This window comes from Neophocaena asiaeorientalis, unplaced genomic scaffold (assembly GCF_003031525.2).
Source record: "Neophocaena asiaeorientalis asiaeorientalis breed wild unplaced genomic scaffold, Neophocaena_asiaeorientalis_V1.1 scaffold230, whole genome shotgun sequence".
NCBI classification, from domain to species: Eukaryota; Metazoa; Chordata; class Mammalia; order Artiodactyla; family Phocoenidae; genus Neophocaena; species Neophocaena asiaeorientalis.
The window spans coordinates 2657603-2679405 of record NW_020175186.1 but is presented as its reverse complement, the minus strand read 5'-3'; the positions used below and the strand labels follow the sequence as shown (position 1 = coordinate 2679405).

The 21803-nt window shown below is 39.8% G+C and overlaps 1 protein-coding gene across 3 annotated transcripts in view; it reads right to left on the bottom strand.

Annotated features, from left to right (window-relative positions):
• NELL1 (neural EGFL like 1) overlaps positions 1 to 21803 on the bottom strand; it is an 844123-nt gene that overhangs the window by 648483 nt on the left and 173837 nt on the right. For all 3 annotated transcript variants that reach the window (XM_024764657.1, XM_024764658.1, XM_024764659.1), the window contains 4 exons: positions 10459 to 10531; positions 9726 to 9808; positions 1272 to 1406; positions 246 to 348 (listed from right to left, as the gene is read on the bottom strand). In XM_024764657.1, the coding sequence (XP_024620425.1) occupies positions 246 to 348; positions 1272 to 1406; positions 9726 to 9808; positions 10459 to 10531 (394 nt within the window). The remainder of the gene's footprint in view (positions 1 to 245; positions 349 to 1271; positions 1407 to 9725; positions 9809 to 10458; positions 10532 to 21803) is intronic.

Here is a 21803-nt window from a genome sequence, read left to right as displayed (position 1 = left end):
CTCTACATAAGAATGTGAAGAATAATTATTAAGGTTGATGTGAGGATTTAAAACAAAAAATAGCCTATGTAAAGTGTCTGCACGTCACAAGTGATTAAAATATAGCCACTCTTATCATACATTTATTATTATATCAACTGCTAGGACTTCCTTTCATCAATGTTAATCAACTGGGGCCAGAAAAATAGGGGAATAAATCAATCTCGAAGCACAGAGGGCCACCCCGACCCTCAGTTAGTACTCACGTCGGCAGACCTTACAGCACTGGCCTGCAATGTGCACAGGGAGGGAGTCTGGAGAGCAGTTGAGGGGGGGACAGGACATCCTTCGACATTCCACAGCGCCACTCTGAGGAAGGAACAACAGGGAAAGGAATCTCAGCAGAAGTGAGCTCGGCAGCAAAAAGCTCACATCTCATCCCAGAAGGCTCACCAGGGAAACAGAAGCAGTGTGAGAAACTCCCAGTCCACTCCAGGATCCCAAATAAAGAATTTTCTCCAGCCCAAATGAACCCATGCCACCTCAGTTACTTTTCTAATATACATCACTGGCTTTATTCCACCTGCCCATGTGGACTAAGTAGATTAGGCAGAAAACAGAAAAGCCTATTTTTTACAAGAACATAAATAACACCTTTTGCAGACCCTGTCAACCATTGTTGAAGCGCTAACAATCATTTTGTATTTTTGCAGACAAACAATGGCATTCTTCAGATAGTTATCAAATAATTTCAACTGAACGGGGTTTCCATATTAATTTGGGGGAGCCTCTTATAATTCTCTGAAACAGATCAAATAGTACATACAAATAATGGATAACCTGAAAGAAAGTCAGAGGATCCTGCAATTCTCTAAAACAGAAAATGGATACGTCGTCAAATACAATGAAAACACCTAGAAACTAATTAAACCACCTTTTTAAAAGGTATTATAGCAGAGAAAAGTTGTGAATGAGCCATTAGGTGGTTTGAAAACCAAAGGAGTCCCTTCCTCCCTCTGCTACTCTGCTACTCTAACCTCTAAACAGTAAGCTTCTTAATCATGTTAGATCATATTAGAGGGTGTTGGAAATTAAAATCTGCTTTCTCTTGATAAGAATTTGCATTTGTAATGACACTTTTCCAGCTTCCCTTCACAATTGCGCCAATTACTAAATAGGCACTTAGTAAAAAGGCAGTACTTCTTAGAGTCAGAATTATAAAGAAACAGGTTACACAATAATTTGTACAACTGCCCTCTTAAAACTGTCCATTTAGGTACAAAGAGGCTTACTTTGCATGTGCAGTTCCTGCAGTGATCACCATCAACCCAGGAGTCTTGGTCTCTATAGAGCAGTCCACTCACTTGACAGGTCTTCTCACAATGACAGTTTTCCAATTGACTAAGTCTTGTCTCTGCATAGTTCAGCTGCAAACAAGAGTTACTACGTGTAATTTCTGTAATTCAACAGCATTGTCCTAACAAAGCTAATCGCAACCAGAAAAAATAAATCCAAGCGGGACAAGAAAAAAATGCTCAAAGCAGTTCAATGATTCTTAGTCAGATCTGTTTTTCGAAGATTTTTTTTAAATTTCACACAAGGTAGAAGCATTCTAAATTGAAGACATATTGGTTCCCGTGGTCTAATGAGCACCAAATGAGACATTAAACTGTATCTCAGGGACCTCATGGGTGTTCATCAACGCGTGTGCTTTCAGCTCAAACTCACACAGAAACACTTGTAATGAATGTGTTCTCAAGGACTGTTACAATGTTTACAGGAGATCTAATCAGCAGCTCTGAAGCCCTTACATTTATCTCCCGCAATCCTATCCCTCTTCTTCACACACTAACCAGAGTGTCATGGTTTACAAGCTGGGAAGTCACTGCTTCCTCTTTTATGAAAAATTCTGGGAAGTCATAGGCAGATCTTATTTCTCCCCAGCTCAGGATCCTCCAAACAGAATGCCCCAGAATCCACTTTGGTGTTCAGACAAGTTCAAGAGAGGCAACCAAACCCCCAGGTGAGATGAGGACTTTGTAAAAAAAAAAGAAAAAAGAAAACCTTTTTCCTTTTTTTAGGTCACCCAACTGCTACCATTAAACATGCAATCTTAGAATCTCCGATTTGAAAGAGTTTATAAAGTTTAAATGACGTGACAAGTAACCCCTTCAAGTGGTCATCCAGCCCCTGTTTGCACATGTAACTGTGACGGGACACTCATTACCTTCCAAGGAAAGCTACTTTTCTTGGTTAGCTCTGGATATTTGAAACGCCTTTCTTAGCTTGAGCTGTGAAATTTCTCTCCCTTCTTCCTATTAGACCTAGTTTTGCCTTGTGGCCCATCCTGAGCAAATCTAACCGCTCTACAAACATTTGAGGTTATCCTGTCCTCATGCCTGCCCCTGACCACAGTCAGCCCCACCAGGTTCCCCTAATAGCTCCTCGTGATATGGTTCCAACCCTCCCTCTTGACCATTGTCCATGTAGGCGACTCCAGGTTGCCTTCAAAACTATGGTACAAAAAACCTTGACATGTGGTATGATCTCTCTGTCATCACATCCATACCAAGGAGTAACTCGGCCTGGTAGCAATCTCACCCTTCTTCCTTTCTCCTTACATAGAGAAGGTCATGAGAGAAGAACAAATACCACTTTCTAAAAATTCATCATACAGTTTCTTTTCCTTCTCAATCATACTTATATATCCCCGTCTTGAGTATTTTCCCCATACAGGAGATCAAATCAATTTTTGATCCCAACTAAGACTATTTCAAGGCAATATTTTAGTTATAATGGTTGAACCTGGCTAATGATGACTTCTACCATCTTTCTACATTTTCTATGGTTCCAGTCCGTACATGCTCCTCTCAATTACTCATAACAGTGCTACTCTTTGGAAATGGAATCCACATGCAATTCAACCTTGGTCTTTGTCCTTTATTCCATCTCTTACTCTAAACTTTTGGAATTTCTCAAGAAAATTGGATCCTCGTCTGCCTGCCATGGGTAGTACCAAGAGGAAGGGAAAAGAACAAATAGAACCCTAAACAAACCACATGCACTATAATCAACCCTGAAAAAACTGAGTCGACCGTGCCTGAAAATTAGCTTCCTATGACTCTCTACTATACATGATCTTCCAAAAATGCAAGTTACATTTAAATCTCCAGCTTAATCACAGAGCATCCAGAATCGACGGTAATTACGTTCTCTGGGAATTCTTTAGGAAATGCAGATAACATATACTTCCGAGAGTTTGGTGACACCAAGTACCAAAAACGTGTATTGGTAAGAGATAATAAAAAGGAAGTGATAACTCATCACATATTATCTTTACTTCATCTCTATAGCCTCAGTAGTTCCCACATAAGGTAGTGATAGACATAGGACCGTGGAATGAACAAGGAAGAGTTGAACTAGGAGGGAATCTTTCCTAAAAGTGGCTCAGGATATGAGAGGAAAGTGCCTGTCTTACTCTGAAAGTCTGGAAGAACCCTAGTGTCTGTATCACCCCAAGAAGGGGACTTCTTAAGGACTAGTTCAAAAGGCTATTCTGTATCTATCCAAGTTTCCTGTAAATCCAGGAGCTTTGCCTAAAGGCAATAGCTCAATTTCCAGAACCGCCCAACAAAGCTGAGCTGTGCTCACCTACAAAACTCAACTCCCAGGAAAAGCCTCGATTTTAATACAATGGAAGCTATTCTCAAGGCCGATTTTGCTTCCCTTCTGAGTACTGTCTGTAAATTTTTAATATATTTAGCCTGTTCTGACGACAGTGAAAAACCCTAATCTCTGTGATGATAAGAATGCATCAGACAGACACCAAGACAAAGGAATATTAAGGCAAAAAGCTAATTTTTCAAAGGCACTTAATATGTAATCTTGCCTTCCTTTTCCCCTGCTTAAATCCTGAAGCAACAATAAAGGAGAAAAACAACTCTGAATTTAAAAATGAATTACATTTTCTGTCTCTGGCATTAGCATGCTGAATTTATACAAATTCATTTTCAAAAGCTATTTCTACACTACCTGCCATTTTCTCTAAGAATGCCTACAGATCCAAAATAGATATGGTATCAAATCTACATCTCTTTTCTGTTTTACCTTTGCGCACTTATCCAAGCAACCATGGACCGAATCATTTATTCTTAACCCTACACATTCAAAAGACAGACAGCAGAGGTCTTTTTCACAGTAAGAGGTCAATGAATGAATCTAAGTACATTAGTCATGCAGTAGATTTCTTTTTCTCCTTTGAAATATTATTTATTTGGCATTTGCTACATGAAAGGGAAAAAAGAAATCTATTGTGTTAAACCTTTAAGCTTAATTGAAAAATCACTATTGAGCTCCTTGAAACAATAAAGTCTCAAAAATCCAATGTTACAAGCTGAAATGCCACTCCAAGTGCTGCTTGATTTACATAAATAGATTTGTCAAAGATTTAAACAGAAGTAATCAAGAAATTCCCCATCTTCAGCATCTCTTCTTCCTGAGCTTGAAGGAAGAATGTGATTACCGCACAGGTGGGATGCAAGAGCAGGACACAGCCTGATCCTATCGCTGTGTACCTGGCTCAGCAGGTCTGCGGTTCCCACAGTGTAGAGACTACCTGGGAGACTTTCCAGAATAAGCCAGGGGATTGGTGGTCTCTTGTGGATCACTTAGGGGAAGTATCAGGGGACCGCTTCCCTGCACCTTCTGCCCCTTGAAAAAGTATGGTTTTGCCACAATGCTGGGATTCTTCAAGAGGGTTCTTCTGTACCCTGACCTCTGTCACCTGAAGCTACATGCTTCCCTGATCTTTCCTATAGCAAGCAAGGGCACAGTCATTTTCAGTCACCCTATACTTTGAAAGGAGAAAAGGAAGAGCAAGCCCTCGTAGGCACAACCCTGAGCTGATCTGGTGTCTGTGTCTGTTTGGTTTGATGTGACTTTGGCTACCGACTCCTGTCCAGCTTGTGCGCTGGGCTCGCTCTCCGGTAGGATTCCATGGCTTCCACTGTGACCCAAGTGTGAGGACTTTCTGCTGCTTTCCAAAACCTCCTGGCTCTAGACCAGGGCTCTGACAGCAACTTTCAATGCAATCTTTATAAAACGAAGAATAATTGTCACCATTTTACATACATGGAAACTGCAGCTAGAAATGAGACCAGTGACTCATTCCAGGCTGCAAACATCCAAAGAAGTGATAAAAATGAGATTCAACATCAGATGAATCTTACTCCAAAGCCCATTTCTATCTCCACCATGATCTACATGACTAATGCCTATTTTAATCACAGCTGCTGGGCAACTCAAACCAAACCTCCAAACCCATCAGCTAAATCTTGCCATGATAGGCTTATTTAACTAAAGGCAAAGCCCAAATCCAGGTTGATTTGGTGCCATAGAATTCCCTTTGCACCCAGGAACCCTACTTGAGTTCCAGTTTGTCTTAGCACTCCAGACTCCATCTCCTTCACTCTGCCAAGAGATGTATTACACTCTGCTTCCACCAAGATGGCAGACTAGGTACCCTAAAAGACTTCACCAATTGAACCAACTACAATGCTGGATAATATACACAAATCATAACTTTTAAAAATCATCACAGGAGCTGATAGAAAAGGAATAAAGCCACAGTGGCCAAAACAAACTGACAGCCAGGGATCCAGGGAGGCGAGTGAGCACCAAAGCCAACCTCCATGACGTCAGCCAAAACATGGAGCCCTCAAGCTCCCGCCTCGCACAGGGGGCCAGGGAGAGGAAATAGAGAACAGGGTCTGCCCAAGATGGGATGTCTTAAAGGAAACTCCTACATCAAGGTACAGCCCCAAAGGGCTGTACCCTCAGCTTAAGAGTGAACGAAAAGGAAACAAGGTTTGCACCAGGCTCAGACGGAAGACCTTCCTACTCAGACCATGGCACTGGCTGGAGGGAAATATCTTCCTTCAGAAGTCTTAAAGAATTCTTTGCTGAGAATTCACCTGGCTGATCCCAGGTTAGCAGTCTGATTCTGAGCAGTCCCTATGATCTGAAAACCCTTAAGGAGATAATGCAATAGCAGTGACCCCTGTGCGGTCCTGGCAGGAGGACATACAATGTAAACCCAGGACTCAGAAAATTCCCACATCTGTCTAAGGAAAACAAGTGGCTGTAACCAGATGGGTGAGTTAAGAGGGCTTGTCCCTGCCCTGACATGCCTCCTTCAAAAGCTGCCACAAGCTCTATGCTCACGTTTCACTCCCAACAGGTACCATCTGAACACACACTTCTCTTTTCCTCTCGTCTTATGGGCTCATTCTTCTTCTCACTGGTATCGCCATCCTCCTACTGGTAGCTTCCACCTCCCTCTCTCCATCAGTCATTCCTTCTTTACATCTTTTGGTTCTCTTGCTAATCTTCTCTCCTCCAACCATAAACTTCCTCGGTTATGATCCAACTTACAGAATCTAAGTTTGAGCCTTGGCTTTGCCATCCACTTTTCTTGGGAAAAGCTACATAACTTTCTTGGGACTCAGTCTTCTCATCTGGACAGTGGGCTAATAAACCTAGCTCAGAGGATTGATGGAAGGATTAGAGAGAGAGTGAATATAAAAGTTTAAGCATTGTAACTAACACATAGTAAATGCTCAATAAATACTACCTAATATGAATATCTTTCCAGTTTATTCCAGATCAGGGGTTGACAAACTAAGGTCCATGGACCAAATCTGGCCCAGCACTTATTTTGGTATGGCCTGTGAGCTAAGAATAACTTTTACATTTTTCAGTAGTTATATTTTATTTTTTTATCGAAGTGTAGTTGATGTACAATACATTATATAAGTTACCTGTGTACAACATAGTGGTTCACAATTTTTAAAGGTTATCCTCCATTTATAGTTAGTATAAAATATTGGCTAGATTCCCTGTGTTGTACAATATATCTTGGTAGCTTATTATATAATAGTTTGTACCTCTTAATCTACCACTCCTACATCGCTCCTCCCCCACTTCCCTCTCCCCACTAGTAACCACTATTTTGTTCTCTGTATCCGTGAGTCTGCTGCTTTTGTGAAATATTCACTAGTTTGTTGTATTTTTTAGATTATTTTCGATTCCGCATATAATGATATACAGCATTTGTCTTTTCCCTGATTTATTTCACTTAGGATAATGCCCTCCAAGTCCATTGATGTTGCTGTGAATGGCACAATTTCATTCTTTTTATGGCTGAGTAGTATTCCTGTGTGTGTGTGTGTGTGTGTGTGTGTACCACATCTTCTTTATCCATTCATCTGTTGATGGACACTTAGGTTGTTCCCATAGCTTGACAATTGTATATAATGCTGCCATGAACACTGGGGTGCATGTATCTTTTTGAATTAGCATTTTTGTTTTCTTTGGATATATACCCAGGAATGGAATTGCTGGGTCATAGGGTAGTCCTAGTTTAGTTTTTTTGAGAAACCTCCATATTATTTTCCACAGTGGCTGTAGCAACTTACATTCCCACCAACAGTGTACAAAGGTTCCATTTCCTCCACATCCTTGCCAGCATCTGTTGCTTGTGTTCTTTTTGATGATAGTCATCCTGACAGGTGTGAGGTGATGTATCATTGTGGTTCTGATTTGCATTTCCCTGAAGATTAGCAATGTTGAGCATCCTTCCATGTTATATTTTTTTCTTTTATAAATTTAATTATTATCATTATTTTTTTGGCTGCATTGGGTCTTCACTGAGGTGAGGTGTGCGGGTTTCTCATTCGGTGGCTTTTCTTGTTGTGGAGCACGGGCTCTAGGTGCACGGGCTTCAGCAGTTGTGGTGCACAGGCTTCAGTAGTTGTGGTGCACGGGCTTAGTTGCTCCGCGGCATGTGGGATCTTCCCCGATCAGGGCTCAAACCCGTGTCCCCTGCATTGGCAGGCAGATTCTTAACCACTGAGCCACCAGGGAAGCCCCCTTTCATGTTATATTGATTGATTATATTGAAGTGAAATAAGTATATACATCATGTTCTCAATTTTGCTTCTTGATCTATAAAGACTAAAATTTACTAGCTGGCTCCTTACAAGAAAAGTTTGCCAACTCTTCTTCTAGATTATCACAGACTCCAAATTTTGCAGTGAAGATGGAAGTACTCAGTTTTCTAATTATAATTCTATTCACAGTTTGAAAGAAATAGACTTTTATAAATCTTCCAAAGTGCTGGGGGTGTTTAGAAGGTGGATTAAACCATTTTCTGCTCACAATTAAATATCTTCTGCCTCACAAATGGCCATTTTACACAATAACGTTTTGTGGACAGAGCTCAATGTGGCTGCTAGATAATAACGTACAGCTAAAAAGAGAAAAATGACATTCCTGCAACGGGAAAGAATGAGAATGAAAAAGGGCACTCTCATCGCCAGGAGATGGAGAACCACAGTCACCTGAGGCTGAGTGGCATGTTCCTTGTTCCAAAAATTTGGTAGCGATCTAAAATATAATTCACAGTATTGAGATCAAGCTGCTTCAGACGATATGACATAAAAGCTTCTCTATGCCACAAGCCGGGAAGGCAAATTATTGCCTACGTTTCACATTTCCACTGTACTCTGAAGTGAAAAGTATCTCTCGAATCTCAGTTTTAGTTTCTCTCTTTACAAAAGTGCTCTCCTTTGCAGACAAAAGGGGACTTGGCCAGAGACCTAGTTTGAAGCAGAAACACTAGCTTCAGCAGCAGAGTCTTTGAGTCCAAAATACAGCCGTACATCCCAAAGACTGACCTACCCACCGATTTTTTCCACGTGCTACGGCTGATGGCAGGAGCAGTCACAGCCGCAGGTAGAACAGGATTAAGGTATCATTTTCACTGTTATTAAAATTCGCCCTTTTGCAGAGCGTAATGTCTCTTAGGGCCAACCAAATTCTTTCTCTGCCCTAGGCTGGAACTCACGTCCACGACTGATCGGTATCATAACAACAGCATCGGCCACGTTTTCTATTTATTCAGCGCCTTTCCTCACAAGGCTCAGGGCTTTTCATTATCAATCTAAACGTTATGAGTATATATTATCAAAGCCCCTAATTGTTTACATCCCCGGCTCTGCCACTCAATATGAACGTCTCTGGGGTAGAAATCACATCCTCTTCATCACTGCCTCCTACGTGCCTAACACAGTGCCTGGCAAATAGCAGATCCTCAAAAGATGCTTGTTAAGTGAATCACGGGGAGGAGGGAGAGATGCAGAATTATAAAACTGAAGGTGTTGAAAGGCAAACTTTGCCTCCTTCACTATTTAACTCAGGACCAGTTTTGAAATGCATCGTATATTAGAAATGTGATATAATGCCTTCCTGTGACAATAATCTGTTCCTAACAATAGCTATTCTGCCCTTTCTGACTACTGGCAATGATTCTTGCATCCAAAAAGCATTAGCTTATAAGCAGCAGTGACTCTGACCATATATCATCTCTCAGTGTTACTGGTTTAATAACCAACGGGCAAATTCCTTTTCCACCCCCAGGGAATATACATTGATACATATTGCTTTTCTTCCAAACATTTTTCAACTAAGTATTTTGATACAGTCTAATAGTATCAAAGGCGCAAATGGTTATGTTTACTATAGGTTGTCCTATTTCGAGAAAGAATAAACCATTTTATAGCAACATATCGCAGATGCCAACACATCTGCGATGGAAACAAAAATGTTTCCATTATAGCATATCACTCTAAACTCCAGATAGGATGGACAAAGAAATGAAACAGCACGAGTGAAATTTAGATACCTACTTTTGCAGTCATCTTGGCCAAAAGCTCTTGTAAATCCATTATTCCTTGCACCAGGCTTAAGAAATCACTGCAAGTTGGACAAGCTCAATAAAGAAAAGATAAAATAAATGTTGTTACTGTGTTAACAGAAAATATATATATATTTTAAACAGTAGTTGTTTAGCTATATAAAAGTGTTTTCGCTTTTCTGGTTAAGTGTGACTTCAAAATTGGAGTGAATTCACAGAGAATTTCAGATCTAGATCTTTTCCTTTCATTGATAAGCAAAAAGAAAGGAACAAGGACTAACTGAAAAGGACAGTATGTTTTTACCTTGAAAACATTTTAAAATTAAAATAAACTCTCATTTTTATTGGGACTAAAGAATTGTGAATTATCACAGAAGCAGCAAAAGTACACTCATATATATCCAAGTCAAGAAGTTTAAAAAATAGTTTATAAACGTATATTTATATAATTATATGAAACATAACTTTCTATATTAACCTACAGACCCAAAACGGCTCATATAATCTCTTCTTACCTTCAGATGTTAATTCTACAAGTAATACGTAAGCTTTTTAAAAATCCTAAGACACAGAAGTATTTTAGCATACATAAAATCTCTCACTAACCCCACCACCTCATAAGTCAACAATGTAAACAGTTTGTATCCTTCCTGAAGTGCTTCTCTGATATTATCAACAAGCTATATGATATTAATAATTCAGAAATGCTTTAAGTTGCTACTTACTGCGATTCAGGTTCGGACACTGTGTTAAGTATCCATTCGGCATAAAGATGATTTTCCCATCTTGGATAATCCCCTTGATAACAGAAGAGAGAGGTGGCAATCAGTATTACAGTTACCAGTTCAAATGGCCCCTGTCACATGCTCTTTGCAGGGAAGTTTTCTTTTCTTTTTTTTAGCAAGACTGATAGCCATGTTCAGAAGGTGAGTTGGCCTTAGTGCACACTGACCTACTCCAAACCATCCTCTTCTAAAAAGTCTCAAAATATCCATTCATCTTGAGAAAGCTACAATTACTTACCACTGGTTTATGCTAATGATATCACAGAACTAAGGATCCATCAGTCAACGTTCTCAAACCGTCCAACTATAAAGACATTGATGCAATAAAAATTCTCCTCAATGCCCTAGTCATCTTGGAACATTAAATACTGCTGATTTACAGGATTTTTTTAAGTGGGAAAAAGCTACAATAGGAACATATTAGACTAAAGTGCTCTACTGATTCATTAGTCTAGGAAATAAAATTAGACATGGGGAAGACTCCTTAAGAACCCTGCTCTCAGCTACTTGAGTAACATGAGTCTTTGCTGGTGAGTCTTAAGATTTGCTCCACACATCACTGTGGATAAAAGGTGGTCTTTTAATTCTGCAACTTAGTCTGGAAGAACAGCCCTAATTTAACAAAGTGTTTGGGGCCGCCATCTCGCAATGAAAATATTGACTTTGCTTTTGGATTTTTCACATTGAGTTTCAAGATTCCGTTTTTAGGGTATTTTTTCCTGATTTGATGGAAGAGATATTACAGAACAGATGGAACATGTAGAAGCTGGTTCAGAATACTGAGCTTACTCTATAAATAAAATATAGGCTTATGATAGTGTGGTGAGTCTTTCAGAGGAAGCAACATTTAACATTTATGTGCTCATCTTCTAAACAGCAGAAGGTAGTCAGCAAATGCTGTCTCTGCTTATTATTCCAAGATAAAGTATTAACTGGAAATATTAATAGAAATAACAGGGTCACAAGGCCTCTTCCTCCGAATTAGATACTTTGATTAACCTCTTCCTCTTCGAGGATGATGCAGTGTCCGTGATTACGAGAAGAGACAGCCTCACCATGGGAAGGAGGTGCCTGCCACAGCTCTTCAAAACGAATTTGTCATCTCTTGCTGGGGAATTACAGGGAGCAATTAATGGAGCACAGTCTAAGTCAATCAGCTTCTTCCTGGCACAAAGTTGCTCAGTTTTTCGAAGCAAATTAACTCCTCTGAGAGGCCGGGGTGCCTTTCAAGCACATGTGAGGAATTTGAGAAAAGCATGGGATTGGCAGTCAGGGGCCCAAGGTTTAAGGTCTGGATCCATTTGTAGCTAACTGGCTGGACTTAATAAGACAACCACCCTCTCTGAGCTTCAGCTGCTTCATCTGGAAAAAGAAGTGCTGTATGCAAAAGCTACAGAAGCTTCTAGCACTCAAGTGCTGGGTCAGTGAAACAGGCGTCCAAACTGAAAGTGTCACAGTTTAGATCTCTGTGCTTTTGCTAACTTTCAAGATAAAAGAAAAAATCAGTCCACAGCAGACAAGGCGATAGATTTCCCTCAAAGAACAGCCCGTCAGAGAGAACTAAATACACATCAGAAAATATCTGTCTAATGAGGCTGAATATGGATGAAGTTATAGTGACCAACTATTCAGGTTTGCCTGGGATCTAGAGATTTCAGTGCTAAAACCGAGAGATTCCAAGGCAAACCGGGACAGGTGGTCACCCTCCCTGATGCCAAAGTGGCAAAAGCACACATACCAGGAAAGGATGAGGTCTATCTAATACCTGCCAGTTAGAAGAGCCTAAATCATTCTTATTTTTATTAGCCACGGAAAGGGCCCTCAGAAACCTGGTCTATATTTGTAATGGTATTATCTTTGCCAAAACAAATAAAAAGTCCATTTGAGGGCTTCCGTGGTGGCGCAGTGGTTGAGAGTCCGCCTGCCAATGCAGGGGACATGGGTTCGTGCCCCGGTCCGGGAAGATCCCACATGCCGCGGAGCGGCTGGGCCCGTAAGCCATGGCCGCTGAGCCTGCGCGTCCGGAGCCTGTGCTCCGCAATGGGAGAGGCCACAGCGGTGAGATAAAAAAAAAAAAAAAAAAAAAAAAAAAAAAAAAGTCCATTTGAAAAGGATTTCCCATCCACTTATCCTGTAGCAACATATATTATACATGGCAGTATTCCTTTTGTTTTCTTAATGACTGATTTTGTCACTTTATAAACTACTAATTGCCTCTCCCACACCTTTCTTCCACCTGCCTCCCTCCTCTGTCTTTCCACTTTTAATCTCCGGCACACGCGTGTGTGTTACACAGATCATTAGGTGAAGATCAATGATGTTGACTCGAACAAACATGGAAATAAGAACTGACAGCTTCTCAATCGCTATCAACACAAAAACTCAAGGCACTTGATGTTTTTTCTGAAAAAGAGGTCATGAGGGTCAGCCCACATACTGGCATAAAGACATGTTCTTGCCAAATGAATCAAGATGGGAATGCTAATGTATTTGAACGGACGTAATTCCATGCTGGATTAAATGAAGGGTGGCAATGTACTGTACAAATACCAACTGTAACCCAAAGAAGTGTGAGTGTATGTATGTGAACCTATAAATACATACCTGTGTATATATCCCAGTACCTCCCCATGACAAGAACCAAAAGGTCTGGCACTGAATTGTCACATGAACTAGAGTCATCCCTCAGTAGCTGGAAGGTGGTGGTTCTGGGACCCTCCCTTCCCGCTCCACCACCCACCCACCACAGATACCAAAATCCGCGGATGCTCAAGTCTTTTATATAAAAGGGCATAGCACGGTAGGCCCTCTGCACACACAGGTTCAGCATTCATGGAGTCAACCAACCGTAGACTGACATTGGTTGATTCTGCGGATGTGGAACCTGCAGACAGAGGGCCAACTGTACTTAGTGCCCGGACATTTGTCAATAAAAGAAGCATTTGCTGAGCCTGTAGTTTTCTTTAGAAAACGGAGTTTTATAAAGTATAAAGCAACAAACAACAAAGAAGCTCGATCAGCCTTATTTCTCCCAGAAAAATCATCTGGGAGGATTTCTATAGATGAAAATGTACCTTAGAGCACAGCAACTTCTCCCCAGAAAAGATGAAATAAGGGATAAAGAGACAGAATTTCTATTATTTCTCTTCATTTAACTTTAAATGTATCTACACTTAACTGAAAAAAAAAAAGAAAAACTCTGGCTGGGCCTATATAACTAGTGGACCTCATTTGTACCATTCACCACAGCAGTATTTCTCAAACTGCCAGTTTCTTAAGAATCACACTGAGTATTTGTTTAACATTCAGATTCCTGGATCAACCCTGGACTCTGTTTCAGGAGGGTTGGAGTGGGCCCAGGAATCATCATTTTTAAAAAGCCGTCCCAAAGGATTCCCATGAAAGGTCAAGGGGCCCCACTTTGAAAAACCCTGCCCTGTTGTCAATCACTTGGATTTTCTGGAGCAAGAGTGTTTACTCCTTACAAGTTCAGAGTGGTGAAAGTAGCACCTGCATCCAGTACATGAACAGAATAAAATCTTACCGATTTGGAACTGAATGGCAACTAACCAAATCACTAAATTATAAAAACTATGAAAGCAAAAATCATAGGTTTCCACCTCAGCTTTCCCTGCCATTCCTATCATAGCATATTTCGCGAAGTAGGTACAATCAATACCTAACCTGCATCAAATTCCTAAAAACTATAAATTATATAATTGTAAGAGAGCAAAATTTGCCACTCAAAATGTCTCACTGGCATGCAGATTATTTAGACCTGAAAACAATCAAGACCCAAAAGACTCAGGAAGAAACTCTGACCTTCCCCCTAACTGCCTAAAAGAATTTAGATAGAGGGCCTGTTCCCAGAATAGAACTGTCATCAGAAATATCTGCAAGGAATATGAACTAGGTGTGGTGGGGCAACTTAGAGATCAGCGTGCGCTCTGCATCCCATCGTCTCTGCATGGCCCAGCAAACATTTATTTACTGAACATTTGCTTTGCCATCTCCGTGTGAATTGCCTACCTCCCCTTGAGTCCCAAAGACCTACCACCACACTCTCTGTTGTTGTCTTTAGCTGAAGACAGTATTTAAGGTGAGGGTTTCAGCTATTTTGGTAAGCTACTCAGTTTTCCTGGGTCTCTGCCATGTGTACATGTTATTAAAATTTGTTTTGAGTTTCTGTTCATTGGTCTCATGTCAATTGAATTCTTAGACTTGTCAGAAGAACCTAGAAGGGTAGAGGAAAATTTCTTCCTCCCTGACGCAATATTGAACTATAATTTTCACAGCTGTTAAGAGTCTGTGAAAATCATGTAGAATGCTAGTTGTTAAACTAGGGGAACATATCAGAATTTTAGAGGAGGGTGAGGGAGCACAGTCATGTATGAAATTTTGACAGTGGTTCTGAGGTGATTTTGAGATGCCCGATGAAAACTACTGATCTAGGACCAGATTACCTGGTCATTTGACCTATGAAAAATCTAAAGCTCTGATACTTTAATTAGCTTTCCTAAAGGACACCTTAATCTTAGGCCATCAACTACAGGTCTACTAACTCCAGATGAGGGCTGGGCCACTGCAACACAGTGTAAGTAAAATATATCATTTGAGAAAGTCTCACAGTTATGTGGGCTTTGTAGCACAAAATGGTGCTACAAGGAAGTCCTGTTATCAAAGTGAGGTTCTATCTTAACTGCCTTCATGGAAAGATAGTATTCACCCAGCCATAATGAATTATTTGCATTAGATACTAACAGCTTGCTGAAACAGTTTTTCAATGCTGGAAAACTGAGGTCCTTTTAGGTAGCCTAACATTCTCCCCTGCAATCTTATTTGCACTATTAATTTGCTAAACAATCCATTTTCTTGTTGTTAGTGCAATGCTAAATCTCAGCCCCTCTGAGGATCTAAAAAATTCCCTAAGGGGCAGAACCCAAATTAATAAGCTTTTACTATCAGTACGATGGAAAGAAGAAAAACAGATATTTTTTCCTCTTTGTGACATCCACCTGTTGCCACCTTCTACTTCCCCCTGCACTCAGCTCACCAGGCACTGAAAACTAAATTTGTACCAGGCAGGTTATACATTATGGGTTTTTTGTCTGGGGCACTGATGCCCATTATTTCCGTGGTTCCAAGAACATTTACTCATTTCATAGTAAGAAATATAGGAAGATGCAATAAAAAGATTAGAAAAATTAAGCCATTATTATCCTCTTCTGTATGGAATAACTATTAGGCAAACCCTACGAACACTTGGAGCTTTCTGATACAAATGAAAGCAGCTTTGCCGCCAAACAAATGCTAATTCTTTTTTTTAACGCTCTTATTTCCCTGCAGATCTCTGTTTACATTGAAGAAAATGCTTCCATTTTTTTGTATGCTAAAACACTGAAACAAATTGCTTTAAAAGGGAAAGGAAAAGGAGGTGGGGAGAGTTCCTGGAAGGCATGTAAATATATGGATGAGGATGTGTTCTGTTTATAAACTGGCAAGGACCCAAGCCTTGGCAGCAGGCTAGCAAAAAGTAAGACTTGGGAAACCGACAAGGAGGATTTTCACAATGCAGCCAATTATGTATTTCTGCCCTGAAGACAGTTAATAAAATATTCCAGCTTGCATAAAAGCCAAGAAAGACACTTGTCGACTTTCATTATGATCAATACAAACTGTCAGTTCATTAGCATATCATTAGCTGTCCTGCTGTTTCCAAAGCCTTAATGCACAGAAATATTAATCTACAAATATGTAAGATTCCCCAGTTCTGTGACTTTGACTTTCTGCATGAAAGGAAAAGTGAGAATTAGAGATGGGAGGAATCCAATATAGCTTCTTTTTCTATGTGCCTATAAACATATGTTTACCATCTGTGGAATTATGGGAACCAGCTGAGGTAAAAAAAAAAACAACAGCTGTGGCATTAAAAAAAAAAAAAAAAAGTAATTTCACTTCCCAGTGACAGCTCAGCTGTTAAGGAGACAGTGAAGTCCAGGTAAGGGAACAGTTTCAGACCCAAGTTCACCAGACAGAAAAATAGCGAGAGACAGAGACAGAAAGGCTTGTCCTCTGTGAAGGGCTTTGAGATGGGAATTCTCCACGAGATCTCAACTATTTAGAAACTGTCAGAACACCCAAACCTCTGAAACACTGTGATTCACCTAGGCTTACCCTCTGGAATAATGACAGCATAATCATTTTAGAATGCATCAAAGGGAAATTGAGTGGTAAGCAGCCACCTTGATAATGAAAACCTATGACAATCAGAAGATTCAGATAAGCCTATCACTACTGGCCAACTATTTTCTCAAATGAATGCTGTTTTGAAGCAAAGAAATTCCCAGCCTGTGTTCTGTGTCTCTGATAGGAAGTAACTAAAGCCAGAGGCTTACGAGCCAAGCAACAAGCAAGTGATTCCACCCTCTGCTCTTTTATCAGCAGCACCTTCATTGCACTATTCCTAACGATGCACCAGGACCCAGAAATTAGGTTTGACAAGTGAGCTTTTGCTTTTACTTTGCCTATGAAATGATGTATGCATACTTAAAATAGAGAACACTACAGTTTTAACCTGAAAACACAACATAAGCATTATTTAGTTCTGGAGCCAAAAGGCAGGTGTGGTTCTTGGACCCAGGAGGCAGCTTCTACCAGGTATATATTAAAAGCCTGAGAAGTCATCGGAGAAGTGACTGCCTCTTTTACAGGGAGATTTCTGCAGCATTGATCAAGATAATTTCTGTAATGAGACAGTGATACATTCCCCCTACCCCAGCCATCTCATCTCACCAAAGGATGGAATGAAACATGGGCTAGTATATAGGGAGATGAGTTTTGAAAGGTTTCCTTCTAAAGAGCTTATTGGATGGAGCTACTCCTATAGGGGAACAAGGAGAATCACAATGCTCCCTAGGGAGATGTGGTGTGTGGAACTGCCACCTCCTTTTGGTGCTTCTCACTGGGACCACCTGTTTCTTTGGGCTAGAGCCCTGGAAAAAGACAGGTCTGTCTCCTCCACAGGACATGGCATACCTAAGTGAAATACTCCACCATCTAACACAGTGACTAGTACATAGCAAGCAAGCCCCTAAAAGATATTTGTTGACTGAATAAGCAAAAATATTGAAAAAGAAAGTTCTAAGCTTCAATCCTATTTCCATCACTTGCAAACTACGTGAGACTGGCAAGTTGCTTAATCTTTCTGAGCCCCATTGCCTGATTTACACAGTAGGGATAACACAGTTGGCCCTTTGTAACCACAGATGCACAGTTCACAGCATACATGGATTTTATATAAGGGACTTGAGCTTCCATGGATTTTGGTATCCACAGGGGTGTTGGAAACAGGATACAGAGGGACAATTATAATAACTACTTTATTAGGATTCTCTGAAGGTGACACATAATTAACTAAGATAATATATGTACAGCCAGACTAGGTCTAGAACGTAGACAGCAGTTAATAATTGTTGGTACTCTCTTCCTCATCCCCACAACCCACCTCCGCAGGAAAATGATTGTCCAAGTCTGTAAACACCCGTTGTGTTTTCTGCCTGTATCAGGTATTTGGGCTCTTAAGCAAGGATTCCTTATATCTACAGAGAATCATACAGTCATCAAGCTGGAATAGAAAACAGGACAAACTATTCTCCCTGTCTTAATCACAAGCTCCCAACTAAAACAGAAGTCCCTAAAAGGCATCAAAAGTGTCTGTCTTTACTACAGTATAGAGTTAAGCGTATACGGAGCATTAAATACATAAGAAGGAGGGAGAAGGAATGCATGCTGTAAACCTACTAAGTGCTGGGTGCTTTTAATATATATATTCTTATACAATCTGCATTACCTTTATGAGAGACATCTTTGCACTTTACAAATAAGGCAGATTCATAGCTAGTGCATTTATTCATTCATGTTAAGAGTACATCATCTGCCAACTGTGCACCTGATACTATTTGAAGCACTTGCTGAATAAAACAGACACAGTTCTGACCCTGGTAAATTAATGTGACCAATAAGAAACAAGTAAGCCCCCCTATAAACTATTCAGGATCAGCTACCTAATGTGCAGAGTCCCTTGTTCAAAACTTATTGAAAACTTGAAGGTAGCAACAGCAGAGCCTTAAACCAATCATGGGGGCTTTTTTTTTTTTTTTTTTTTTTTTTTGCAGTACGCAGGCTCAGTGGCCATGGCTCACGGTCCCAGCCGCTCCGCAGCATGTGGGATCTTCCTGGACCGGGGCACGAACCCGTGTCCCCTGCATTGGCAGGCAGACTCTCAACCACTGTGCCACCAGGGAAGCCCTCTATTTTTATAGAGACTGTATTCCTTATTATGTCTGGCCACTAAAATCTCTGTTCTGGATCTTGTGTTCAGAAAGTTTTTAGACCAAGATTTCCTTGAATGTCAGGAGCTGGGAGAGGGGGAAAGCTGGGGGAGAGCATGCTATATGCTGGAGCCCTCATTTAACGCTTAGCCATGCCTGCACTGATCCTAGGGATCAGCCCAAAGTGAATGCTTACGGTATTCTCAGGTCTTTTCTGATCATGAATCTTGCTCTGGGCATGCATATATCTCTCTAAATTCCCCATATACATGATTGCTTTTGAATGCCTTAAACTGCCCAAAGAATCTCTCTCCTCAGCTCTTCCTCCTATCTCTAGATTGTCTAGTGTGTGTCAACTGTAAGCTTTTGCCCCAGATTGTTTGGTAGCTTTGCAATATTTTCAAGAAATGTCCACCAATTTTTTTGGCCTGGGAGAATTCCGAGTTAGGTGAAATAGAGGTAAGTGCCTTGCATCAGTCCTTCAGATAGTCCCAGACAGAACATACAAAATAATTTGTAGATAAGATTTGCTCTGCCCCCTCTAGAGCCAGGGACCATTTTCCCACACTGGAAACATGGGCTGACATCTTCAAGACTGCCGCTGAGCTGTAGCTCGTGTGGGGCGAGGGCAAGTAAAAATGCCATAAAGCTTTCCTGCTATTTTGATGTTGCCTTTTTCTTGATTCAAAATTAACTTGGTTGCTACAAACATTTAATGTTTGCCAAAATTCTGACAAAGTTGGTTCTAACAACTTCTGCTTGCTTTTTGATGTTTCTGTGGAAGTAAAGAAACTTGGAGCTGCCTACTCCACTGTTTATTGACATCCAGCTACCTGTGTTCTAACAATCCCTCCTAGAGATTCAGATGCAGTCTAAAGCTGGAGAGACACTAATCTAAAGACACTAAAGCAGAAGCTAATTATTGGCTATATCTTATGTTTTGTGAGATCTTTATAGAGACCAAGGTGAAACACTAATCTAGACCATCAACACACATCACCTACGTCAGTGCACTCAAATTTGAGCCTTCAAATCTACAGATCAAAACCAGTGAGAGAGGCCTTTTAAAAATATATAAATCAAACACTACAGTTCAGATTCTCAACAAGTGGGTCTAGGTAGGCATAGAAATTTGAATTGTAAACTCTTCCCATCTGATTCTGATGTCTTTCCATGACTGGGGACCAGTTGTTGCCCTTCACTACAGACGTAAGACCCCTAAGAAAAGTGTAGCTTCACCAGTGGGTAACTAGCTACAAAACAAGAAATAGCATGAGTGAGAGCCAGTTTGGAACAGAGAGACAAATTTCTGATGATTCTTGGACACGTGGAAAATCACAGGACATGAGAAAAATCACCTGTATGGATATGGATATATGTACATATTTATACACATACATATGTGAATTATCACCCTGAAAAATTAGTCATGATTTTTAATTTCAAATATTTATGATGTACAAAAGGGTTGAAACCAAACTACAGCAAATACCTGTGAATTTCCCACCCACCTTAAATAAAATGTTACCACTATAGTTGAAGACTTCTGGGTACCCATCTCTAATAAAATCCCCATTTATTCCTCTTAGAAGTTAAACTAGTCTGAATTTAGTGCTTATCATTCCCATGCATTTACCTTTTTACATGTGAATGTATAAATAAGCAATAAATTGGATTGTTTTGATTTTTACACATACAAATGATTTAATACCATAATGTTCTCCTGCTTTTTCATTCAACATTATGTTTGCAATTCTTTTTATTCAAGTGCTATGATTTTAATATTTACCATAATTTAAACCTTCTCCCAGTGATAGTTTTTTCCCAAATTTTTGAAATTACAAAAGAAAGAAATTGTTCCTGTGATAATGTCTGTACATATCTTCTTGGGTACATGAGTTTCTTCAATGAAGAAACATAGAAAGGAGTTTCTTCAGTGTTTATACCTGTAAGTTGGGTTCCTGTATCATAAGGTACACACATCTTCAACTTTATACAAAATCTCCCTAATTGTTCTCCTTAGTATTCTACCAATGCAAGTTTCCACTACAATGAGTATGTGTCCTGTTCCCAACTGTCTCCCTCACACTTAGCATTGTCAGGTTTTTTGCTTTTTTTTTTTTTTTCTTTTCATTTTTGTCAGGCTGATGGCTAAGAAATTGTATCTACTAATGGTTTTAATTTGCATTTCCAAGATAGCTACTGAAATGGCAATCCTTTTAGTACATTCATTGGCTATTCACGTTTCCGCTTTGGGGAACTGCCTTTTCATATCTTTTGCCAGAATTTTTATTGAGTTATAAGAATATTCCTTATCGATTTATAGCATTTCTTTAATGGATACTATGTCTTTGTCAACTGATCTTGTTGTCAAGATCATCTGTGATGAGATCTTTTTATTCTACATATTAAACTTATCAATATTTCCTTTAAAGATTATTTTTTAAGCTTAAGAAATTTTTCTCGAAGAACATGAAGATATGCTCCTACATTGTCTTCTAAAACTTGCAAAGTTTTGCTTTAACATTTAGCTTTTAAATCAACTGTATTTGTAAATTTTGTGCATATGGTGTGCAAATACATATTTAAAGCTTTTCCTGTCACCATACACAAAAATCAATTACATCAATTAATATATATATGAAATATTTAAATAACTGATTTTCCTAACCATTTATCAATGAATATGTCTTTTCCCCATTGATCGGGAATGCCACTTCAAGTTTCCAAGTTGCCACATGTAATGGAAGGGTATCCTTCTGGCTTCTCCATTCTGTTCTATTGGTGCTTGTGCCAATTCTTGCATCAATATGACATTATAAGATTCCTATAACCTTATAATAAGCCTTTGTTTCTGAAAAAGCCAAGTCCCTCTCCCATTTTCTTCTTCAGAATTGTCTTCATCATTCTTGTTCTTTCATCTTCCATTAGAATTTTAGAATCGGCTTGTAGATT